This window comes from Meles meles, chromosome 16 (assembly GCF_922984935.1).
Source record: "Meles meles chromosome 16, mMelMel3.1 paternal haplotype, whole genome shotgun sequence".
In the NCBI taxonomy this organism is placed as follows: Eukaryota; Metazoa; Chordata; class Mammalia; order Carnivora; family Mustelidae; genus Meles; species Meles meles.
This window is the reverse complement of record NC_060081.1, coordinates 40,485,845-40,505,145: the sequence shown is the minus strand read 5'-3', so window position 1 is coordinate 40,505,145 and position 19,301 is coordinate 40,485,845. Positions and strand designations below refer to the sequence as shown.

Sequence of the window (19,301 nt, the reverse complement as noted above, 5' to 3'; positions counted from 1 at the left end):
CGACTAGATACAGAAGAACCCCAAAATATGCAGTATCTCATTCATCAACTGGTAAAGCTTCTGAAACAATGTAGATACCTGATAAAAGGAATTCAACAACAAATGAAGCTTAGAAATTTGAAATCAAGACCAAGCTTTTCAATGTGGCGAAGTTCATCTTGAAACTTTCAAATGAGGAAGTTGGGTCTTGCTCGGTCAGAGATGAAGCATGAAAGTCTTCTCAACAGCTCTACCAGAGGCTTGAATTTCTTGCTCCATGTTTGCTGACTGGGCTATTTCAAAGGGCATGGTCAAATTTTGCAGCAGCCCTAAACTGAAATTTGCTTTGCTCTCCACTGTAATAGCTAGATTGATGTTATCTTCCATCATTGGAGGAAACATAGAAGGACAGGACAAAAATGTGTTCATTAAGAAAGAAAACAGTGCACCAGTCAGCAGAACAGCTGTACTTACAAGACACAAAAAAAGAAAAAAAAGAGCTTTCTATTTTAAGAAGATGGAAAAAAAAAAAAAAAAAGAAGATGCTCTCAAGTGATAATGAAGACATTTCCTAGGGCTCCTCAAATACTGAGGCTTTTCAGATATAAACCAGAAACCAAATCCATTACAAAGGATGGCATCCAAGTTGGATTCTGGATGCTTATTTTGTTCTGTGGTCAGCCTTTGCTGAATGTAGCAGTTTAAACAAGCCACAGAGCTCTGAGTGGCCCCTGTCACTAAAATGCCTCTTGGATTGTCCTCAATGACCCTAATTGTAGGACTTAGGGTCTGCAAGGATGACAATTAAACAGGACATTTGGGATTCAATTCTCCCAGGGTACATTATTTTTTTCAAGGTAACCTGTGTTTTTGGGTAACATACACCCTGGTTCTGAAAATGCCACTTTTTCAGGATTTGCTACGTGATATCCTAGTGACCTCTACAATCAATTCCAGGGCATTGCAGGGGCAACAGACCAGGGTTCCCCCTGCACTGGGGGCACTATCTGGCTGAGTCACTTGCAATATTATTCTGGAGCTACCTCTTAAGAGCTCCTAAGACCCAGCTGTTAAATTTCCAGGAATTTGGGGAGCTGGTTAACACCTCAGTGACGTCTTGAAATCAGCCACCGTAGGAGTATTTACACACAGGAGTTGACAAACACTATAAAGAAACATCAGGGGATGCCTCTGTGGCTCAGTCAGTTAAGCCGCTGCCTTTGGCTCAGGTCATGATCCCAGGGTCCTGGGATCGAGTCCCTCGTTGGGATCCTTGCTCAGCGGGGAGCCTGTTTCTCTCTCTGCCTCTGCCTGCCACTCTGCCTGCTTGTGCTCTCTCTCCCCTCACCCCCAACAAATAAATAAAATCTTAAAAAAAAAAAAAAGACACATCAGGACATTTCTCCCCTTGAAACTCAGTTGTTCAACATTTACTGGAGTCACACCAACTACGAAATAATATGGATCCATCTCTCCAGTGGCTGAAATTGATGGAAACACGATGTCCTTTCTTCAGTCTCTGCAAGCTCAAAGAAGAGAAACAGCCTTCCCGAGTATATTATTTAAAATGGCACCCTACATTTAAATACTCAGTTTAAAAAAAAAAATTAGAGTGGAATTAGAATCTACATCCTGAGAAAATGATCTGTTTTGATTTCAAGTTGGCTTAAGAAGTTTCTGAAAATTAATTTATGATAATTGCCTTGTAAAGTTAAAATGCCTTCCAGAAAATTTATGGGGCCATTTCAAAAACTGGGGAAGTCAGCCAGTAAATTAAAGTGTATCTCTATATGGAGAGAAAGAGATTTATCTCAAAACTAGTTTAGGCCCGGCTGAAGGAATTGGTCTCTGTTCCATTGGAAGGGAAGACAGCAATCCCTAGCAAATCTCAGGACTTTTTTTTCCCTGAAATAATGGCTGACCATGGCCTCTGTTGTTATTGGCCCAGTTTTCTACCAAAACAAGAATTTTGCAACTGCAATGACCTAACTTGGGAAACAATTTTATAACATTTTCTAGGAACCACAAAGCATTTGTTTAACTCTTCTTGAAGATCAGCAGTAGGACCAGAAGGACAGCATAATATTTTGCCGTGTAACAAAGGAAAAAACGCGATAAGGTCAGGGCCTGGAAGAATATTTCAGTCCAAATAATGGTCATCCAGAGCCCGTGAAATGTTGTCTTTCAAACCAATCATAAACATGTCTCGCACAGCATCACAACCAGCTAAGATCCTGGATCCATTCAATGGCTACGAGGGCATAAATGGCGACTTTTATCCTATGATAAATTGTAAGCTGGTCAGCTAGTTTCGGCAAAAACAGCAGGAACAGTAGTTAGCTGCAAAAACAAACTCACATGTTGTAAGGGCCAGGAGAAATCTTCTTGATGTGGTTGGGAAAAAAAAAAAAAATAGAAGTTTCTCACAGGGACTTGGATTTCAGTTGGGTGAGTGCAGACAACACAAGTCAGGCAACGACATTATTGCTGGAGACTGCATCGATCAGCTCAACTATCAGCAAACTGCTCTCCCAGAACCTATTAAATATGTGCCAGTGATGTTTTTTGAAGTAAGCTGATATACCATGTCATAGGGTATATGGATTAAAATCGTGGACACTTGAATTCAGTAGTCTAGGTTTATTTATTTTTTAAAAGGATTTCATTTATTTATTTGTTTGTTTATTTTAGAGAGAGAAAAGGGGAGGGGCAGCAGGAGAGGGAGAGAGAGAGAAAAACTCAAGCAGACTCCACGCTGAGCACGGACCCTGATGTGGGACTCAGATCTCACGACCTGACCTGATCACGATCATGATCATGAGATCATGACCTAAGTGGAAACCAAGAGTCAGACGCTAAACCGACAGAGCCATCCAGGCGGCCCTCAATAGTCTAGGTTTAGGGCATCTGGGTGGCTCAGTTGGTTAAGCGACTGCCTTCGGCTCAGATCATGATCCTAGACTCCCAGTAATCAGTCCCGCAGCGGGCTCCCTGCTCAGCATCTCCCTCTGCAACCCCCCCCAACTTCATGCTCATTCTCTTTTTCTCTTTCTCTCTCTCTCTCTCAAGTAAATAAAACCAAAAAAAAAAAAAAAAGTCCAGGTTTAAATCCTCATGACCCATTAGCTAGTGATCTCAGAAAAGAGACTTTATCTCTTGAAGTCTCATATGCCCCATCTATAAACTGGGGGTGATAATAATTCCCAAAAGATGTCGTGAGAGTTAAATGATGTGTTTAGAATGGTGGGCGGCACATAGTAAATGCTTAATAATATCAGCCATGATTTTTTGCATGTAGGCTGGCAGACTTTGAGCCTTTATGTTAGTTTGGAATCCTCCAGATGCAGACCCTGAGCACAAGTGTTATATTTGGGAAAGGATCCTATCCTGTTACACCAGCAAGTGAGGAAGTGAAGAAGTGAGGTGGGAGGGGAAGAGGCCAACCCTGGGGGGTGTCATCATAATTACCTCTGTGGGTAGCTGGAGCTCACTGCATCTGGGGACTCTAGGAGACAGAACCAGACACCCCACAGAACTATTCCACCCAAGGGGTGAAGAAGTTGGGTGCTTACCCCCTAACTCCCTATCTTTGATTGGGAACTGCTCCTGAGGGCATTAACACTCTAGGACATGGGACAGAAAATGGCAGGCTGTTCTGAGTAAGCAGCCTTCAGTGGCAGGGAGCATAAGGGAACACAAGAGGGGAGCTGGTAGCAGTTGCTAGAATCTCGCCATTGCTGTTTTCAGATCATTAAATGAACTGAAGTTCCTCTATGTATTTATTTTAATGGGTAAACCCTTAAGTGACAGTAATACAACAAAAGAAAAAAAAACTGTTCATTCTACGCTGGTTTTAATGACAGTATCAAGACAAGAAATAAATTATGTAACTTCAAAATATATGTACTTATGTTCCCACCAAGTGAACACGATGTTGAGAATAGTATATGGAGTTGAAACCCTAATTCTGCTTTGAACAGCTTCCCTTTCCCAAAGTATCCAACGCCTGAAGCTAGGGAGGAAAACTGTTAGATACAACAATTTTCATAGTGCTGTGGAGTAGCCAAGCCCTCATGGAAAAGGAAAACATCCATCGTTTTCCAAAAATCACCAAACTTTCAGCAGCTTCTTCGGTAAATGAAACCATTTGAGTTTTTTTGAAAAATAATATATTAAGACTTTCCTATGCATCCAGAGGCTCAACTACTGCAACGATAATTAACACCATAAACTCCATCTCTAAACTGAAAAATGTATCTGTTGCATAATCTGTGTCTTTTTCATGTGAAAAGGGGAAAACCTGTATATGTGGCCAATGTTTCTAAAAATAAATAACTGCCTCAGAGGAAAAGACTGGAAGGTTTGCCTAATCTAAAAAATAAACTATTTTGTGTTTCAAAAACAACAAGAACAACAACCCTAAACAATGTTAAGAGCTAATAAAAATATAGGGGACAGTTTGCATATTAGACCAAAGACAGAGTACTATGTAAAGAAAATCACAAACCAATAACAAAAAGACAAACATCCAGTAGAAAAGCAAAGAAAGGGGGTGCCTGGGTGGCTCAGTTGGTTAAGCTGCTGCCTTCGGCTCAGGTCATGATTCCAGGGTCCTGGGATCGAGTCCCACATCGGGCTCCCTGCTCAGCAGAGAGCCTGCTTCTCTCTCTCCCTCTGCCTGCCTCTCTACTTACTTGTGCTATTTCTCTGTCAAATAAATAAATAAAATCTTAAAAAAAAAAAAGGCAAAGAAAGGACAAGATCAGCTGGGAATTTTATCTGTTTCAAAGTCTGACCATCTGTGGTATTTTCAAACAAAAAGAAAAAGAACCATATATAAATGGCCCAAGTTTCTAAAGCAATAATTACTTTAGAGTTTGATGTGGCACATTCAAATTTACAGAAGGCACATGGTCAAAAAACATGAAAAGATTTTCAGCTTCACTATTCATCAAAATACAGCTCAGAAAACACACATATATACACACACACACATATTGGGGTTGATGGTTATTTTAAGGACTTGGCTTGTGCAATCGTGGGGGCTAGCAAGTCTGAAACCTGTAGGGCAGTCTGGCAATTCAGGTAAGAGGAGAGGGAGCAATCTTGAGTTTGGAATCTGTAGGGCAGGGCAGTGGGCTGGAAATTCAGGAAGGATTTCTAACCTTACAGCCTTGAGGCTAATTCCCTTTCTAGGAAACCTCAGATTTGCGGTTCAGGCCTTTAGTTGAGTGGATGAGACCCACCCGTATCATGGAGGGTAATCTGACCTACTTACTCCACATCTCCTGATTATGTTAATCACATCTACAAAATACCCGAAGGACAATGTCTTGGCTCGCACTTGACCAAGCAACCACACACCAAAGCCCCACCAACCTGACACATAAAATCAACCACCACAGATGGTCATGTCTGCTACTACACAGAGAAAGTAGGAGTCCTCAGAGAGACACTAACTCACTCAACTTCCATCACCTGAGTTCTCAGGCCCATGTCCATTCTCCCCTCCCCGATGGCTCATTGGTATTTGAGCCCTCTGACTATAACCCCCTCCTTGGAGCACCCTTTCTTAGGTCTGTGATTCCACTTGCTTCTGGATTTTCCAATTCTTAGAAGCCTCTTGAGGGATCCTCTTCCGCTTCACATTTTGAATGATGAGGATTCCTGCAGGTTCTGTCCCAAGTCCTTTCCTTTCCCCCTTGGAATACTTCTCAACCTTTCTGGACCATGGACTGGTATCACCGAGGATGACATGGGCACACAGGAGGCACCTAACAGTAGTTTAACAAAATAAGGTCTGCTTTTTATCTTCAAATGTGGAGTCTAGAAGTAGGCGGTTGAGGGCTGGTATAGTAGACTCCTCTTCACTCTGTTCAGCGTGTGGTTTTGGTGCCCGAGCTCAAAAGATGGCCGCTGCAGTGTCTTTGCAGTAACTCTTTGGAATACTACTCATTTACCTGTTCAGCAAATGTTCATTCACAGCTTGCTGTGTGCCAACACTCTTCTAGGTACTGGGAATACAGAAGCGAAAAAATAGATTACAATCTCTGTTCTTGTGGAGTTTATATTCAAATGGGATGGGGAAGAGAAAGTAAATAAGATTTTAAAAAGGGAAAAATATGGTATATTAGATGATGATGAGTGCTATGGGGAAACAGAAAGCAGAGAAGGGAACTGGAAGGTTAGGGGTGCATGGTAATTTTAGACAGGGTGGTCAGGGAAGGCCTCTCTGAGGAGGTGACAGCTGAGCACAGAACCGAGAGAAGTGGTGGAGCAAGCCATTGGGTTGCCTTCCAAACACAGGGAAGCAGTGAGTTGATGATGGAATATATTATTAACATTTTTTTTTATAAAATCACAGGAATATGAAACTGTCTATATTGATCCATCACTCGTGTGTGCACACACATGAAAGTGTATGGCCTGGAGTGTAAATGTACAGAACAAAGGACACATTCCAAACCAATGATAGGGTTTAATTTTGGTGAGGGGCAAAGAATTGCAGGGCAGTGAAGGCGAAGGGGTTTTTTTCTTTGTTTGCTTTTTTAAATAAGGAGAAGGTATTCTTAGATAATTTGTTATTAAGATTCTTTAAAAATTTTTTTTTTTTTAGATTTTATTTATTTATTTGACAGAGATCACAAGTAGGCAGAGAGGCAGGCAGAGAGAGTGAGAGGGAAGCAGGCTCCCTGCCGAGCAGAGAGCCCGATGTGGGACTCGATCCCAGGACCCTGAGATCATGACCTGAGCCGAAGGCAGCGGCTTAACCCACTGAGCCACCCAGGCGCCCAAGATTCTTTAAAATTTTTTTTTAAAAAGATTTATTTATTTATTGAAGAGAAAGAGAGAGCGAGCGTGCACAGAGGCAGAGGGAGAAGCAGACTCCCCGCTGAGCAGGGAGCCTGATGCGGGGCTTGCTCCCAGGATCCTGAGATGGTGACCTGAGCCAATGCCCAACCGACAGAGCCACCCAGGCACCCCTAAATTCCTTTCAATTATTAGACAAAAAGGTGGGAGGTTGAGGAACCAGGTGGTGGGTAATAGGGAGGGCACGTACTGCATGGAGCACTGGGTGTGGTGCAAAAACAATGAATACTGTTATGCTGGAAATAAAAAAATTTAAAAAAAGGTGATGGGACAACAAATGCTTTTTTTTCTTTCTCATGTTTCCAGGCTTGTTTTTTTCTTTTCCGAACACACTTGCCCTTTTTTAATAACCAGGAAAAAAATACAACAAAGCCATTTCCAGTCTGTAATTATTTTTACTGCTCTTTGGCTCCACCAACAGAATGACCCAGGGCCCATCTGTGTCATGGCTCAGAGCCCAGGGGGCTCCCTCTCCCTTGGCAGTGAGCAAAATGAGCCATCCAGGCATCTGCTGCTTCTGTGGCTGCCAGCATCGCCTCGGCTACATGCAAAGACACTCCTGCCTCCGCCGCTCAGGTGGGGAGAGCTCCCTCCCCATCAGGTTGCAAGTTCTATTAATATAAGATGAGCAGAGAAGCAAATGGAGGAAAAATACATAGGGCCAGGCCTTCCAAAGGGGAAGTTCTATTTCTTCAGTATTGACACCAGGCCCCATGGCGCATCTCCCTGATTAATCTGGCTCCCGCAGTTTCTCTCTCTGGTGAAACCTGAGATAAGTTTCCCAGCAGCTGGGGCAGAGGGCAGTAGGATGCGGTGTCTTGTTGCACAACCCTTCCCATTGCACTTGTGTGCCAGATCACGTCGGCCATCTTGCTTCTCTCCTACCTCATGGTGGAGTTTCTACACGAGCTTAGGGAATGGCCTTTAGCTGTTTCTCTGCCCTCCAACATGCTCTGCAACATGTTCTAGAGTCTTGGCTCTGGGTGTCCACATCCATCCCAACATGGTCTCCTCTTCGCCAAGGAAAGTATGAATGCCTGTGATTGGTTACAGGAGAGTCATCGGCAAGAGCTGGAACATTAACCAAAACGCCCTCCTCCTCCTGGGAGGACTTGAGACCCCCAAAGGCTTAACAGTCTCCTTGGCTGCTTTATCCGATGCATGGAACTAAGTCCCGAGTTTTTTCTCACTTTGTTTCTTTATGAATCCTCACCATGTTATTTATACTGACTCCAGTCTGTAAAGCGTGTGTGTGTTGGGATACCCAATTCTAAAGAACACTACAAGCACTGCTGTTCTGTTAACAAACCTTCAACAGTCAGAGAGGATAAACCCACTCGCAGAAAGGCAGATTGACGCTACTCATGACTAGGTTTTGGGAAGTTGTGACACTAGCCTTTTCATCAGGTCTAAATATTACTATTCACCTTTTTTTGGAAGACAAAATCAGCTGATGTAAAGTAAAGGTAATTCTTTGTTTTGTGAGAAAGAAAAATACTCAGAGGGTGCCTAACCACACACAAGGCTCATAATTTCTAAACATTCTCTGAAACAAGTTCATTGTCTTGGTGGAATGCCTGGTTTCATCTCCACACAGAGATAGAGGGATTTTTTTACTCAGGAAGGAACATATTTATTTTCCTTTTTTTTTTTCCCCTTTCTGAGGGGAAAATATTTCAACTTCACCCTCATTAATTTTTATGGTTGCTGAAGTATTTTCATTATATTAGCCAAAAGGAGCCTGGACTAAATGAAGTAGAAAACCAAAGGCATATGAGATGGTTTCTTGGCCAGGAAGATACTTCGACCATCTCAGGAAAGTTTGTGTCCTCAGAAAAACAAATGAAATCGTGGCCTGCCAAGCCACCTCATGGAATTCAGACAACACTATCTGCTCTTTTTTTTTTCCTCAGAAAGCTTGGACGTGGAGTCACAGTTTATTTGTTGAACACACTCTTCTTGTTTCTTGTAACCATAGACTCTGGTCTAGTTGAGTGTTTCTTATGTCAGGCTGCTGCTGAGCCAATATTTATCATTTTAGAAATTTCCATGAGTCATAAAATAAACCTGCGACCGGCAGTACCTTCTATGGGCGTTTCTTTCCCAGAGTTTTTAAAATAAAAGGAAAAAACGCTGAATCTGGAATCCAATGCCTGGCATTTATCAGACCACCCAGATAATTTCTCCCGATGGGAGGATCCTCCTGATATTTCAAAGCCACTCAAGGTGTGTTGCCTGCTACTAAAGCAAAGCCCCTTCCTGACCAACAGCGTGGACCCCTCTCCAGAGGGCCAAGCCAGAGCTGGAAATGAAGCCATAGAGGTTTAAAGGCTGGAAGTGACTCACTGGCCCAAAGAGTGGGAGGAAATGTTTTCCACAGGAAAGAATATAAATGAGCAAGTGATTCCTTCCACCTCCAGCGTGGAAAATCTTGCGAGGGGTCCTGAATTTACTGACCAAAGTCGGGGGGTGGGGGGAAGATGGCAAGATGTGACGCGTGCCCTTATTTACATATAAGAGTGTTATGCTAGTGCTGTTTGCTCCCTTTGTGCCAATCAGCCTCTTGTCCCCAGATGAGGACCAGCTGAGAGAAACTACGAGTCCACAGCCTGGATAATTACAGCACCTTACTGATTTTGCTGTAAACACAGGCCCTGTGTCAAGAGCCCAAGGCCTAGAGTTTATAAATCAAAATTCAGAGGTCTGCCTTAGCATTACTTGGATACTCCACTAATTGTTAATGCAGTGCTAGATACTCAGTAAGTCTTCTGCATAGTGCAGGCATTACATTCTAGAACCACAGGGGTTAACCTCATCAACACCTTCACTTTGCAGGTGAGGACAAGGAGGTCCAGAGAGACACACCTCCTGAGAGGTCACACAGCCAGTCAAGATGAGAATTTGTGCCAGTGATATCAAATACCTTCTTGGAAGGCTGGTGATAGAAATACTGGAGTCTTACAGTTAATTAAAAGGCACTTTGACTTCACATTGTGGCCATTGTCCCTAGGCTGTTTCCGGTGGAGCTGTTCTTGAATATTTTCCAAGTTTCCTCACTGGGCAGAGCTAGGGTTCTTTGGCTGAAGCACCCTTTGACATCCTTCCTCCTGCCCCCCAGAAGGGAAAACTGGAAAGTAGGCCAGAACCCTCCAAAACAAAAAATAAAAGCAAAACAAAGCAACAACAACAAAAAAACCCCGTGCATCTGTATCTAAGTTTTTTGGTCCATGGAGTCAAATTTCTGGGTAGGAACATTAAGTATTTTTCTCCTCCAATCATCACTCTCTGAGTTGGCCCTCTAGCCATCTTGTCCACACTCATATTCACCAACCTAAGTGAGAAAACATGTTGGTAACTAATGCTCACTTCCTTTGTCTCCGGATGCCTCGCTCATTAAGATCTGGGAACACCGGGGCACCTGGGTGGCTCAGTGGGTTAAGCCGCTGCCTTTGGCTCAGGTCATGATCTCAGGGTCCTGGGATCGAGTCCCGCATCAGGCTCTCCGCTCAGCGGGGAGCCTGCTTCCCTCTCTCTCTGCCTGCCTTTCTGTCTACTTGTGATCTCTGTCAAATAAATAAATAAAATCTTAAAAAAAAAAAAAAAAGATCTGGGAACACCTCCCAGGTATGATCTACGCCATCAGTAGGATCCTGAGAGTTCCCAAGGGGACCTGGGCCAAGTTTATCTTGGCATTGATCTGTTTTCACTCATGACCTCCTTGTGGCAGGGCCCATGACTTCATCTTTGTATTCCTGCTAGCTAACATGACCATAATTGGCACACAGCAGGACCCAGTAAACAACTGTCAAATCTAACTGAAAACATTTCAAAGTGGCATCCCATTGTGAATGTAAACAAGACACTTGCATTGTCTTCCAAACAAACTTTTTTCTTTAACACTTACGAGAAATTGTAAGAAGAAATTTGGGTGGTTATAATGGATGATGGGATGAGGCAAACATCTTTTAAAAAGGCCAGGCTGTTTAGACTCCTACTGGTTAGTATTAGACTGAGTCATAAGTGTGTCCTACTTTGGGGGCACCTGGCTGGCTCAGTTGGTAGAGCATGCAACTCTTTGATCTCAGAACTAAAGTTTTCAAGTATTTTCTTCCCTTGGTTTGCTGATTTCACCATACTTTGTACAGATACTGGCCCTTTTTCTTAATCCTCCACATCTGTGAAATTCTTTGCATCCTCTTTACCCTTTCCTTTTTTTTTTTTAAGATTTTATTGATGTATTTGACAGAGATCACAAGTAGGCGGAGAGGCAGGCAGAGAGAGAGAGGAGGAAGAAGACTTCCCGCTGAGCAGAAAGCCTGATGCGGGGCTCTATCCTAGGACGTCAGGATCATGACCTGAGCCCAAGGCAGAGCTTTAACCCATTGAGCCACCCAAGTGCCTCCTCTTTACCCTTTCTTGATACATTGAGACAGTGAACTCCTCAGCCTCATCATTTACATATCTCCAATCTATTGTCCAGCCCATCCATTGAATCTTTTAGTTCAAGAATATTGTATATTCCTAATGTTTGCAATTTTTCCATAACTGCCCATTCTTGCTTTTGGTTTTCCAGTGTCTTTCCTTATCTGAGAATATTTAATGCTCATTTTAATTTCCTGTCCTGCTTCTTTTGCTTGAAATTATTCAGCTTGTTGCCTTTCTTTCATAATGCTTGGATTCCTCCTCTGTCTTAGGAGCTTCACCTATAGACTCATACATATGTCCTTAGGGTTTTCATCAGGCTGGGGGGGGTGTCCAGAATACCTGGGGCAGGGGTTCAGAACAGGCATCACTCCTGGAGAGTCTGGGGGAAGACAGGTGGAGATGCACCAAGCTGGGGCAACCTGTGGCTGCCCTGGATGCCACAACCTCCAACCTCAACAAGGAAGCCCTGCCCTTCCAGACGACTTCTGAGTACCCTCTCCTTTCCTTGATATAACTGTTTGGTCCCCAGAGGTGGGGGAGGTGAGAGAGGGGCGAGGGAAAGTTCTGAGCTTGGACAACCCATTTGCATGCGTTGGTACCATCTTCACACCACCCCTCCTAGGGCTCCAGGCTGCCTGGACATTACCCAGCAGTCTTGGCGGTGGGCATTTCACTGGTAATGAGGTTTTCCAGCTCCCTGGTAGTCATGGGAGAGGTGGAGGTTTGCAAAGAATAATGGGGTGGGGAAGGGGGAAAATGGGTCCCAACCAGAGAGCTTACCCCTACCAGTCTATCACGGCCTGTGGCAGGTCTTCTTTCCCCTCCATATTGCAATCTTCCTCCTGTCCCTACTCACATATAACAGCACTCCGATTTTTCCTAAAAGCACAGGTTTGAGCTTTTAAGACAAGCCCTCTTATTTTTATGTCACAATTTGCTGCAGAATTTCTATTTACTTCATTCCTACCCTTCATGATTTTAACTTGTAATCACATTCAACCCTTGGGCTTCTTTACATTCTGGGAAGTTTAAAGTCATTTAGTCTATCCTTAAATCAAATACTGGGTCCCTTTATTTGTCCCTTTCTGAATCTTTTTGTAGCTCCTTTTTCTTTCTCCAGGAGTATAGCAACCTGATCAGAACCATAGAGAGCGCATTATTACTTCTGAAAAATGGGAGGACAACATGGATATATCCCCAAGATATACTGCGGAATGAGTAAATAAAAACAAGTCACAGTCCTATGTGCATTGTGGAGGCCATCTGTATTTTTTTAAATACCAAATATTGTAAGGGTCTGGAAGGTTTTATTTGCTTTGTGTTATTTAGATATTTGCTTCTACTCATAAAGCTACACTTCATCAGTAGGAGCAAATATCTACTTTTCTAGAGAAAGGATCTGTACTTTTCATCAGTACCTCAAAGGGAATATATGGTCCAAGAGGGGTACATAACCATTGGTCAAGAGTGTTGTGTCACTTTCTACTCCATTTTCTCACGGTTTAATTCAAGCAGTACAATAGTAACTAAAAACATGTATTGGTTATTCAATTTTTAATATTATAAAATAGCAGTATATGACTTTTACTTTACCAAGAAGACTTATGGAGAAATCAATACTGTTACCATGTGGTACCGCACCATTCCCATGAATATACTTGAATATATTTAGCCCTGTCCTAAAATAGATGTCTAGGCCCTTGCGGCTGCTGATCCAAGAGGACCCAGCTACGATAAAGGAATGTCCAGAATGTATTTTTGACAGCTTGCATTTGCTTTGTTTTGTACAAACCCCCTTCTGTGGTGTTAAGGAGGCAACAAGAGGTACCTCAGCTCTTTTGTTCAGCATCACATAGGACTGATGTGTCATGTGGTCTGACAGGAAAGGTGATGGGTTTGGGAGCAGATCACTCACTCCTCTGGGCTCCTAAGGAACATTTCTTCACCTTACCTCATGTGTAGAATGGGAGTAAGTAATAATATCTACCCATGGCAGCTGCTGGTGGTTACCTCGCTATACCCACTTTCTCCTTCTTCCCTGGTAAAGGAACCCCAGTTTCTTAGCTGAGTACATTGCTGCTCAGGCAACAGACCCCATTTCCCAATCTCCCTTGTTGCCATACATCGCATTCTGGTCTGTGAGATAGAAGTGTGAGCTCTGTCTGGCACTTCTGGGAAGTTTCTTTAAAAGGAACGGGGTAGGCTTCTGGTTTCCCCATTCCACATATAGAGAGCTTGGAAGCTGCCACTCTGTCCTAACCAGTAAAAAGCTGAACAGACAACTCCTCCTCGTATCCATAAGAGAGAGGAGAACACAGGGCAAGCTGCTGTGCCCAAAACTGTAGACAAGACAGGCCAATACCAGGAGTTGTGGCTTACCGGAGCAGAGACTCACAAGTAGAAACCACCGTGGGAATCAGTGCCCAGGTAGGAAAAGTTGAACTGTAACTGACAGATTGCTGGAGGCTCAATGTGGACAAGTCTGCGAGTTAGGAATTCTGGGGAGACTCAGTCATAGGGGACCTCTGCATGTCGGTGTCACCTCCTGAAGCTCTACCAGGTTCCTATAGTAGATGTCAAAGAAAAAATCCCCTCCTGCTTCTACTATTGGGTGGGGGGAGGGGTGAGGAGAAGTAAGGAACCAGTTTGAAATACACCAGAGCCTTAGGTTCTTAACAAAGTCCACCCTGAGGGGAAACTAGTTACCAGAGCCTAACTGATGGGGGAAAGAAGACACTCAACTGGGGTCCACTCTAGCTATCCTGTCCCATTGAACAGGATGGGGGTGGGGGGAGGGTAGGGGGTTGCTTCTGAGAAACACTTGTGAAGTTCACAATCCAGAGGCACAGACTTGGTGGAAATGAGACCAAATCACAGGACTCTAGAATGCTTCCATCCTCTCCCAACTAAAGGCCTGCTTACTGCTGTTCCTTTCACCCAGTGCATGGTGTCCAGCTATCAAGAAAAAAACTGGAAAGCATACCAAAAGGCAAAACAAACAAAAGCCACAGAAATGAAGAAGGCCTGTGATGGGCTTATTAGTAAGTATAGGGGGCACTGAGGAGAAAGGAATCTCTGAGCTAGAGGATATACATCAACAGAATCCTCAAATCCCAAAAGCAAAGACAACAAAGATTGAAAAAAAAGAGAACAGAATATCCAAGGATGTCGGATAATTACAAAAGGTGTAACATGAAATGGGAATACTAGGAGGAGAGAGAAAGGAACAGAGGAAATATCTGAAACAACTGTGACTGAGAATTTGCCAAATTTTGTCACACATCAAACCAAACCACAGACTCAGAAAACTCAGAGAACACCAAGGAGGATGAATGCAAATAAAACTAAACATTGTGCCTAGATATATCATTTTCAGATGTACAGAAAATCAAGGATTTTTAAAAATTCTGAAAGAAGAGGAAAAAAAAACCCACATTACCTATAGAGGAACAAAGAATTAGTGACCTTTCCTCAGAGGAGGGAACTGAGACTATGAGATAGACAGTAGGGGTGCTCAAGGGGAGAGGGAACAGGCGAATTTGTAGGGAGCCAGGGGAGATACTAAAAACAGTTTTCCTACACCGTTTACTGACAGGGTTATGTCTCTTGTTGGGGTGGGGGAGCTTTTTCCACGCTATTAACATACATCTCTCTTCAAGCTCCTCATTAATATATAATTTATTCTTCCTTGCCACTCATATTATTGGTTTTCTTTTCTTCTCTCTCTTTTTTAAGATTTTAGAGAGGGAGCAAGCAAGTGAGCACAAGAATCTCAAGCAGACACCCTGCTGAGTGCAGAGCCCAGGGGCTCAATCTCACCACCCTAAGACGGTGACCTGAGTGGATACCAAGGGTTGGTCACTCAACTGACTGAGCCACCCAGGTGCCCCTCATATTATTGGTTTTAAACAGAAGTGCCTATATGTTCAAAGTATGAAAAATGTTTTCTAACCTTAATATGGAATACATCCATCTCATACATAAGAAGAGACCTTATGTCAAACCTTTTTTTTTCCCTCTGTGGTCTGAGGAATAGAAAGATCTAGAAAATTTATGTGTAAAGGCAGAGGCTAAAGTTTAATGGACTCTTCAAAACGGGGGCTCATCGTAGGTTCCAATGAACTGATATAGAAGTTTGCCTGATGAATTGTAAAACATCTTTAGATATTGGTTCACTTACTAAATGTGTAATAAACAGCTGTTATATATCTGGGACTATCCCAGTCCATACACGGTACACACTAAATAGCCCCTGTCCTTGAAGAACTCTCAGTGTAAACTGGTGGTGGTGGCAAATTTATCTAAACAATTACAAAGCTACATTAACATTTGGGGAAAACCATAAGACCTCAACCACTGCTCAAAGTATGGCTTGAGGACCTGACCTAAATCTAATCTCTGCATTTTAATCTGCATTTTAACAAAATCCTCAGGTGATCTGGCTGCCTATCAGGATTTGAAAAGTGAACTGTGGGATTAAAGGAGAAACCACTAATGATCCCCTGGGAAGTGGTCAGAGGTCTTCAGAAGGGTGAGGTAATAGGAACACTCCAGCCTGAGACACTAACAGGTCCATAATTATGGCACCTAGAAAGAGTAAGAAGGGTTCTGGAATGAGAAGTTTAGTCTGCAAGGAAATTAGGCACTTTGGAAGATATGGGAAACCGAGCTGAAAATGTAGGCTGAGTGGCCAGAGGCAGAAGGACCAGGAGGACCTGTTTAGGAAGCCTTAGAAAATTTTAGAGAGGAAAGGGACCAGCTTAGAGTCTTCTGTTTGGGTATAACACTGGTGGCAGGGTGAAGGATGAAATGCAGAAGAGAGGTTAAGCAGCAGGCAGGTTTGTATCCTGTAATGAGCTGGATTGACTTGGAACTAAAAAGGAAGTCTTTGAGGACTTTAGAAGTGGAGGGGCCACCGAGTCCCAAGAAGAGAAATAAAGGATTCCATCTGCAGTTGGATACAGACGGGTTGTTTCTACTCAAAGTGCGAAGGGTGCCCAACCAGCTGCGTTAGCATCACCTGGAAATTTTTATAATGCAAAATCTCGCGTCTTAATTCAGATATACAGTCAGCAACTCTGGGGGCCAGGACACACAAATCTGACTTTACCAAGTTCTCTTTCAAGCTTGAGAGCTTAAGCACTGCTCTAGCCTCAAAAGCCTTGAAGCAGGTGGTAAAAGCTTAGAACTGCCACAACTTACTTCCTTTCTAGAAAAGAATAGCCAAAAAAAAAAAAAAGGACGAGTAATGAGAAATAATGTTTCTACGTTAAGTGGGCAGAACAAAAGCCACACACAAAACCAAAAAACAGCCTTATCCCAAAGACTTACAGTTGGAGAATTAAAATAATTTTGGTAGAGGCCGTGATGTTCTCGGTAGCCTAAATTAAGCAAAACTTTAAGTAATCATCCCAGTTGTAAATTCTTTCTGTACCCTTTACTGCCCACAAAAACGCCTTCAGGAAAAACACTGGGATTCCTTTTAGTCCTCTCAAAACTGTGTTTCTGATGTAACCGCCCATTTAAAAAACCCAACCCCAAATTAAAAGCCCCCAAAACGGACCGGTGGGGCTGGCGCCACCGTCCTAGGAAAACTCTACCGTTTCCCAGCCACACCCCTGTGGACCGCCGGGCCTCCTTCCCCGGGCCGTTCCCAAAGATAAATAAATCACTCCTTGTTTTTTCCAGACCTGAAATTAGCGGTGACTCACAGAGCATTCTGAATGGCCATGGACGCCTCGGTTAGAAGGAAAAATGTGCAGATTTTTCCCTCACGCGAGGGCCCGACGTGGCCGACTGGGCCAATCAGACGAGGATGGCGGGAATCGCACCAAAGTAGGTAAAAAAATGCGGAATGTGTTCTCCGGGCCGCGGCCGGAGCCTGAGCTCCCCTCTGTGCGCCCTCGGGTCTCCTGCTCCGGGGAAGCCGCCCACGCTGGTTCCCCACTTCTCCCCTCCTCTCCCCCGCCCCGCCCCCAGCGCGGCGCACACCTGGCCAGGTGGCTACTTCCATGTTAGGGCTGCCGCAGCGCTGTGGGCGGGGCGCCACGTGACCCCGCCCTCCGGTCGGGAATTAGGGGCCCCCCTCCGCCTGATCCTTTGCCGGTTCCTCGCCGGCAGGTGCCAGTCGGAGCTTTGTCTCCTCGTCCGTAGTAGATAAGGGAGGACCCACTCTCACAGGCCCGAGCTGGTGAAAGGAGGGCCCAGTCTCCTTGTCTTCGGAACGTGAGGCAGAACTCTCCGTTTGCTCTCTGGGCAGGGAGCTGCCTGGCTGGCCGGTTGCGTAGCAACGGCAGGCAGCGTGACGTGCGCAGTCGCGTTTGGGTCCGAGGCGCGCGCCTGTGCACCCGCCCCCTGCTAGGCTCGCTCCTCGCGTCGCCTGCTCGCTGGGTCTCTCGGTCCCTCTACTGTGAGAAGGACGCTCTGCAGAGTCGACGCCGGCGAGCTCCCCCTCCCGCGTCACTGCGACCGCCGCGGCGAAGATGGTGAGTGGGAGGGAGCCCGAGGCGTGGGCTGGCGCGGCCCGGGCGGCGGGTCGGCGGGGCGGCAGGGCGCGGTGGGGGTCGGGGCTGAGGGGCGGCAGGCGCGCCCCCGCCCGGGGGATGGGGGAACGAAGGTCCAGCTGCAGCCCCCAGGCAGGGAAAGGTCTCTGGGCTTCCACCGCTCGAGGACCCGCTGGGACCCCGGCTCGTCTGGCAGCTCTTGGCCGCTGCGTCGCTCGCAGCTTCTCCGAGGCCGCGGGCGGGAGCACGGCCCCCGCGGTTCCACCGGCCCAGGCCTGGGGACGACCTGCGGGGGCCGAGCACCGCCACACCCTCCGTGCAGTTGACTGGGAGTCCGCCATCCCGGGGTGGGGGGCGTCGGAATCCCGCGCGGGCCTTGTTGGCGCAGCTTTCCCCAAAGCCGGGCGTCGAGGCGGTCAGTGGCTCGTGCGAGTTTCGGCCTATGAGGTCGGTCCATCTCATTAAGGAAAATAAGGCCTTTATTAACAACCCTAGAGGGCGGAATGATCACCACGAGCCTGACCCTGGTCTGATTAAGAACAGGGTGGCCTCGCAGCCGCTTTGTTCGTCGTATCTGGCAATCAGCTTCCAGCAGCACTCTTGTGCTCGTCAAGCTTGGCAGTGGCTCTTTTAACCCTTCCCTACCCGATCTCTCCATGTATGGTTAGAAATTTTCTTTACCTGTGAACAGTTTGGCTCTGCCAGAACTTAGCGTGCGAGGAGTGGGCATGATGCTGGGATGCTAATAAAAGTGAATGAAAAACTTTTTAAAAGCCCATTGAATTATCCTAGTCATTAAAAGTAAATATGTTTACTATATTTTAGGTGATGGGCACTTGGCTTAATTTACATAGTTTCCCCTCTAAACTGTCTCTAATTTGCCTTGAAATAGTATTCTTAACTGGACGATCAAGTAGAACATTTTGTCATTTTCTTTAGCCTGCACTCGCTGTTACCATTTTTGGTCAATGATTTGCAGCAGGCAAAGGCTTACCAGACTTTGGTAGAAATACTACACTGTTATTGCATCTGTCTGCCTGGAAGCAGTTGGTACCAGTTTACTGGCATACAAAATGTTTTCTCTGAATGACAATTTTGGTTTTCTTAAGGTAGTGCAAGGGGAAAAAAAGAGATTAACTGGTTAGTAGTTTCTTGATGACTAAAGAGATGCGGTAGGAATTTGATAGTGTTCAGTTTTCCATTCTTTGGTTTAATTCTGTAAGCTACAAGGAGGAGCAGCATCTTAAGACTTCTTTAAATCTCTGTAAGATTATATATGTTTATACTACTTTACAGACTTAAATCTAAGGGTTTGAGTTCTCATAAAATTAAGACCATCTACTCTGATGAATGCTTTGAAGTGGGCTGGAGCCTGTTTTAGGTTCTTTTGATTTGACATTTTTTAATTTTGAGTTTCTTTAATACACACTTTATCTTTTATTTGAAAACAGGACCAAGCATTTTAACTTCGGTTAAATCCTTAAATTTTAGTTCAAGCTTAACTTCCATTATTTCTATGCATTC

General features: G+C 44.6%; 1 protein-coding gene across 2 annotated transcripts in view; it reads left to right on the top strand.

Annotated features, from left to right (window-relative positions):
* Positions 1-17,259: 17,259 nt before the first annotated feature.
* DSTN (destrin, actin depolymerizing factor) overlaps positions 17,260-19,301 on the top strand; it is a 40,792-nt gene continuing 38,750 nt past the window's right edge. Inside the window, exon 1 of one of the 2 annotated variants that reach the window (XM_045981476.1) lies at positions 17,260-17,759. Coding sequence is in view for 1 of the 2 variants with exons in the window: in XM_045981475.1 (XP_045837431.1) it covers positions 17,757-17,759 (3 nt within the window). In the remaining variant the exon portion in view is untranslated. The remainder of the gene's footprint in view (positions 17,760-19,301) is intronic. The other variant, XM_045981475.1, reaches the window with a different exon arrangement.